This window comes from Myotis myotis, unplaced genomic scaffold (genome assembly GCF_014108235.1).
Source record: "Myotis myotis isolate mMyoMyo1 unplaced genomic scaffold, mMyoMyo1.p scaffold_m19_p_2, whole genome shotgun sequence".
In the NCBI taxonomy this organism is placed as follows: domain Eukaryota; kingdom Metazoa; phylum Chordata; class Mammalia; order Chiroptera; family Vespertilionidae; genus Myotis; species Myotis myotis.
Window position 1 is genome coordinate 40,081,414 of NW_023416324.1, and position 6,457 is coordinate 40,087,870.

Consider the following 6,457-nt stretch of genomic DNA (forward strand, 5'->3'; position numbering starts at 1 on the left):
TGAGGGGTCAGGTTAAGAGGTGATTGCCAAGGTCACTTTGGCTATGGCACTTCAGTGACTCAGAGAAACAGAAAGCACCAGGTGAGGGAGAGTGCAGCCTCGCTGTCACTATCCCGGTTCCCATTCTACCTTGGGGCACTTCACCATCCTTCACTGTGGGGAAGCCAGTCCACCTCCACTCTCTCCCCTTGTTAAGCCCCATCTGAGCCTGAGAGAACCTTTGGAGTCTAAGACTTAGAGACCTCTGGCAAGCAAGTATCCACCCCTCCAGCCCACACAAGCCACAGCCCCGGGCTAGGAAGCCACCTCCCCCCCCCTCCCCCCCCCCCTTTTTACCTGGTGTTTCAGTCTTGAGGGGTAGGCATAGACCATAGACACAAGGGGGCGGGGGGGGGGGTGGCTGGGGGGGAGGTAGAAACTTAAGACTGATTGCAGGGCAAGACACTGAAGTCCTGGCTCTAGCTATTTGCTTTTGGATATACCAACCACTCCCTCCTTTGTTATATTGTTGCAGTAATTTCTGAGGAATTGCAGGAACCTGTTTGCCTGTGGGCTACCCCACAGAGACCTTCTAGCACACTCAGCTCTCATAAAAGAAAGCGAATGACTAAAAACAAGGGATAAGTGTAAAGGAGACAGGTTGCTAGCTTTTACAGCTAATAGGAAGTAAACATTTTTAAAGCACATTACTAGTAAAATCTTAGGAAAACAACCTTAGGGTGCACACAGAGTCCCAGCATAGGGCTCTCCACAGATTCACCATAAGGGCGTAGAAGATCACTTAACCTCTCTCAGAACCACAATACTTTGGGATTAAGTAAATTGCCAAGGGCTAAATGGGAATAGTGCCACCTGCTTCCAAACAGGGTAAGGGTTCAATAGAGATACAGCTCCTGAAACAAACAGGTTCCCTTCTCCACTTAAAAATTCTTGATTAGAAACCAGCCAACAGCACCTGATTCTGGCCTCCTGCTCAGCCCCACCCTCCAGCAGTTTGAGGGAGGTTTCCAAATAATCTCATTTAAAAAAACCAGTCATTGCACCAGCCTGCTAGTGTATCTCTGCTGTTCACCAGAATGGAAATATAAAGTGCCCACTCCTGCAAAAAAAAAAAAAGTGTTATAATTTAAAATGAGAAACACGAGTCGTGGGAAATTAGAGTAAACTGACATAAATCTAGAGCAAGTTTTCACCAACTCCATCTTTTGAGCCTTTCCCATGTTTTATTAAATTCGTGGTTTTTTTAAAAAAAAATCACAGTAGCATTATCAAAGACAACATATGTACAAACATTTTACAAAAGAAACATTACTAATATCATCTGTAACAAGGACGAGCTGAAGGCAAACGCTGCGCTTCGGGCCGAGTCCGCCCTTAGACAGACATCTCAAGTGTGTTCAGGCCGCTGACAGACTTCTTTCCCGGGGACCAGCACGTGCGGCCGGGAAAGCAAACGGGGGTAAAATGCAGATACTACCCCGGCCCAGTCAGCGAACAGAACCCCTCGTCCAGAAGACCGTGCGCTGATCACATAACTGAAACCCCAGACAGTAAAAGCGCTGTTTCCCATCTAAACGCATTTAAGCCTTCAACATCGATGGCGTCACTGGTCAAGTTGCTGGGTGGTTGCACAGACCCTGGGTCCTCACACAGAGCCCTAGGCCAGCCTTTCCTTCACTCTTTGAGTCAGGCTGGACCGAGAGGGAAGGAATGGCAGTAAATGCTTCCTTCAAGACAGAAGTCTCAAAGAGAAGCGACGCCCAGACCAGGATCTGTCAAGCTTGGTGGAGGATGGAGGGACAGGAATTTGGGAAGAGAAATGTCTCCTTTGGGCCAAGAGTCAAGAAGAATGACTCACTTTGGTCTGGGAACCCCCCGCTAGAATCCCGTACCCCACCCCGCCCCCGCCCCGCCCCGCCCGTACCTACAAACTGGGTGCCTGTCTCAACTCCCCCAGTTCCTTGAGCTCCACCTTGCGGTACTTCCCGGACCTCCGCCGGTTGGTGATGACCAGGACGGCCACGCCGGCGACCAGGGCCAGCACGACCACCACGATGACGGCGATGAGGCCGCCGGTGAGGCGCTTCATGGAGAACTGGGGCGGCTTCTCGTCCAGGTAGTAGATGAGCGTCCGCTCCACCAGCAGGGGCTCGCCGCGGACGCTCACGTCCAGGCCGCTGCGCCCGGTGAACAGGGACTCGCCCTTGACGTCCCTCTCGAAGTAGTAGGCGGCGTCCGCGATGTCCACGTCGCCGGGGCCCTTCTGCGACGCGTTCTGCCGCAGCTCGATCTGGACGGTGGGCTGCTCGTAGTGCACGGCCGCCACGAACCGGGGTTGCAGCCGGTAACGCTCGCGGAAGAGCCGCCGCAGCTCGGCGTCCAGGTCCGAGTGGTTGAAGGCGCGGGCGGCCGGCCGGTGGCGCAGGTCGATGAGGATGTGGTGGGTGCGCACCAGCTCGTCGCAGCGCAGGCTCAGGTCGCCCTTGTCGGTGCGGCGCACGCCCACCGAGTTCACGCACCAGCACACCGCCGTCTGGTTGCACTGGCGGGCCTTGAAGCGGCCCTCGTGGTCGCAGTCGGGGTCGTACAGGCCGTCGTTGTCCACCAGCGCGTGCTCGCTGGGGCGCACCAGCTTGCGGCCGCTCTTGGGGGCCCCCATGCGCGCCTTGAGCAGCAGGCACTTGGAGGTCAGCGTGGAGCAGTCCACTTCGAAGCCGGAGCCGATCGCACGGCACTGGCAGCGGCCGCCGGGGCCATCCCGGCTGCACGTGGTCATCTTATTGGTGGGGCACGTACAGTTGTCCTGGGCGGCAGCCCGGCCGGTCGCCGCCGCCAGGAGCAGCAGCAAAAGCAGCGGCAGCGCGAGGCCTGGGCCCCGAGTCATGGTGGCGCCGAGGTGCGCGGACGGGACGCGGGCGGAAGGATGGACGGGCGCTGGGGCAGTGCGGGACTCCGGCTCCGAGGTCTGCCACAGTCTCCAGACGTCTGGCCCGGGCCGCTCCCTCCCGCTCTTATACTCCACCGGACCAGCCCGGCTGGTTCCGCCGCCAGCTCACCCTCTGGTATTTGGGTGACACATCTCTAACCCCCTCCCCCTCTCCCCGTCCGGGTCCTACAGAAGCTACAGCCCGCCCAGGGCCGCCCGCGATAGGATCAGGGGGGGCGGAGGCTGCCCCCGCCTCCTCGGGACCGAAAGCCCCACAGAGGAAAACCGATACTCACCTGCGGGCTGCCTGGACCCGCCTCCTACCCGATCCGCCTCACCTAGGGCGGGGCCCGCCCTGGGCCAGCTTCTAGCCCAGAACCTCGGAGAGACTAGGCCGCTCTCCGGGGCTGGCATTCTCAGGAATTTCATTGAAAAGCAGGGCTGTCCCGCTTTCATTCCACCACCACCACCTTTTCTCTCTCCCTTACTCAAATGCTATCCCTACTTTAAGTTTTTTCACGACCTCCCTTCATTCCCCAGTCCTCACAATAGCAGCCATTTACAGTTTACAGTTCCCAAACATTATCTCATCCTCACCTCAGTCCCAACAGGTATGGACCATCTGTCAGACCCAGTTTATAGGCCATGCAGTTAAGGCTTGGAGCCACCGATTTCCTCAGATTCCTGGGAGGGGTCCTTATTTCTCTGCCTGGTGTTAGGAGACCTTAGATGTTTATGGAACCCGAATGGAGCTGATCTGAAGAAAGGTTTTAAAGAGCAGTTCTGTTACTGGATCCTGGAAAAAACCCAGGTGTCCTGATGTCCAATGTATAAGAAGTTCTGTTTTCCCCTCCCCACACACAAACACAATATTTATGCATGTACTCAGTATAGGGAGACAAAAAGGAACAAATTCTTTAAAAGAACCAGCAAGACCACAAGGAGTTCTTCGTACCATTTGATTCTAAAAGAGCAAATCATGGCTTTTCTCTTTCTGTGTCCCATGTAAGCAGCTGAACTGCTGCACATAATGAAAGAATGGGGCCTGTGGGAAATGACTTGTCTGCCACTGTGTGGCTCCTTTAATGGGATGGAGGCGTTGCAATCTCTCTCTCTCTCTCTCTCTCTCTCTCTCTCTCTCTCTCTCTCTCTCTCTCTTGAATCATTGGGAAAGTTCAGGGTTGCAAAGCTTTGGTATGATTAACAATAATTAACAGGTTATAATTATTTCCAGCTCCTCTGTCGCAGCCAGTTTGTTTATATGCTTAGAATTTAAAGAACACCGGCAGTAGCACAAGGGTGTTGTTTAACACAGGAAAGCCACCCAGGCCTCTGCCCATTAATTTTCAAGCAATTCCTGAGGGGTAGGCAGAAGTATTCTCCCTTTGCCAATAGAGAAAACAGGGATGTGGTGAAGGGGGGCAATTTCTTACCAACAAGTAACAGGCGCTTACCAACAAGTAACAGGGGAATACTTCTCTGTGCTCTGTGTCCACTGTCTCTGTTCAGGTTCTTAGCCTGATCATGTGTTCCAGTTCCTTTTCCCCTTTCCTTCCCCCGAGAAGGCTTTCTAAATCTCAAATCTGTCCCTGTTGCCCCTGCGGAGAACCCTGCAGGCACAGAGTGGAAGGCGCTCTCAGCACCTAAACTTCATACTGCTGGAGTTAGCACACAAAATCATATACGACCTTGGCCAAGCTACTTAGCTTCTCTGTGCCTTAGTTGCCTCATCTTTTAAATGGGGATAACAAAAGTATCTACCTGACAAGGGAGGTGTGAACATTAACATAGGTGCCCGCTTAGAACAGTATCTGTTCTAGCAGTTTCTGCTGTTAGTAAGCATAGATAAGAGTTAGCTGCCGTCATGGGCACCACCATCACCATCATCACCATCTTCATCTTTCTCCTGCCAGTCTCTCCAGTCTTCCTCATGTTTTCGAGCCTTTGGAAAGTCACCTACCTGAGTCTTCCCTTCACTATCTATTTAGTACATAAATGTGTTATTCTGGTTAGCCCTTGGGTCACCTCCAGAAAGCCTGCCCTGGTATGTCCTCGCTATTGCAGTCAGGGAAGTGCCCCTTCTTCTGTGCTTTCCTAATTCCTGCCATGTTACCGGAATGGCAACACTAACTTATCTGCATGTCTAGTCTTCCCATCTAAAACTGAAATAATAGCATGTGTCTATGTCATAGGTCATTCTGAGAATCAAATCTGAATACATGAGATAGTAGATACCAAAGGTTTATAAACTGTAAAAATGTTAGATTTCATTTTTATTTTTTAAAACATCTGTGCTGCCTCACTGGTGTGGCTCAGTGTTTGATCCTTGACCCAGGAATCAGGAGATCACAGTTTGATTCCAGCCAGGGCATGTGCCTGGGTTGTGGGCTCCATCCCCAGTCAGGGGCATGTAGGAAGCAGGCAATCAATGATTCTCTCTCATCACTAATCCTATATAATAAAAGCCTAATATGCTAAGTGTCCGGTTGTCTGGTTGTCCGTTCAACCAATCAAAGCATAATATGCTAATGATATGCTAAGGCCACTCAACTGCTCCCTATGACATGCACTGACCACCAGGGGGCAGATACTCAATGCAGGAGCTGCCCCCTGGTGGTCATTGTGCTCCCACAGGGGGAGCGGTGCTCAGCCAGAAGCCGGCTTATGGCTGGTGAGTGCAGGGGTGGTGGTGGTGGGAGCCTCTTCTGCCTCCTGAGGGCTTCTGGACTGTGAGGGGGCACAGGCTGGGCTGAGGGGACCCCCCCCACACACACACACACCCTAGTGCATGAATTTCATGCACTGGGCCTCTGGTATTTCTATAACTCTCTCCCTTTCTCTCTGAAATCAGTAAAAACGTTTTTTAAAAAATCTATGCTATTTTCTCACTTTTGCAGCTACTGACTAGATAGCCACAATCCACTATAACTGGTCAAGCTACCTGCTTGATATTCTACTGGGTCCCAGGCTCACAAGAGGAAAGCTGATGGGAAGGGTTCTCAGGACTGAGGACTATAGAACCATACACAATGTTGTCTCTGACTCCTTAGCAAGGACAGCCCCAAATGGCTGGGCCTTACTCGGGCTAGTACTCTGAGTCTTCCAGACCTCTGCCTTTTTCCATTCATGTTCAGGGTTGGGAGGAAGCGGATAAAGGATCCCGTCCTCAATATCCTCTATGGAAGATGGAGTGAACCAAAGGTGACTACCCTACCCCACCACTTTCTTAAATTCTGTGGTTCTGCCAGGCTTTCCCCAACAGGCACACAGACATCAGGATGAGTTTATTAAGTATGCACAGCCCCAGCTCGGATTCTCCTTCTCCCTTCATCTGGGTCCTGCCTAGGTATGCAAAATATCCCTGTTAGCTTTATTTTTATTATTTCATTTTTTAAATATTTGATGAAAGCATTCCATAAAACTTGGACTTGTCAGGGGTCTATCAAGGGTAGTAACCACATCTGGGCATGGTAGCCCCAGCACCAGCATATATTAGGCACTCGGTAATGTTATTGGGTTAATTAACAGGGA

At 52.0% G+C, this 6,457-nt stretch overlaps 1 protein-coding gene across 1 annotated transcript; it reads right to left on the reverse strand.

Annotated features, from left to right (window-relative positions):
- Window positions 1–1,145: 1,145 nt before the first annotated feature.
- TACSTD2 (tumor associated calcium signal transducer 2) lies at window positions 1,146–3,026 on the reverse strand. Its single transcript, XM_036350178.1, has one exon. The coding sequence runs from the start codon at window positions 2,882–2,884 to the stop codon at window positions 1,925–1,927; it is 960 nt and encodes a 319-aa protein (XP_036206071.1). The 5' UTR covers window positions 2,885–3,026; the 3' UTR covers window positions 1,146–1,924.
- Window positions 3,027–6,457: the final 3,431 nt, after the last annotated feature.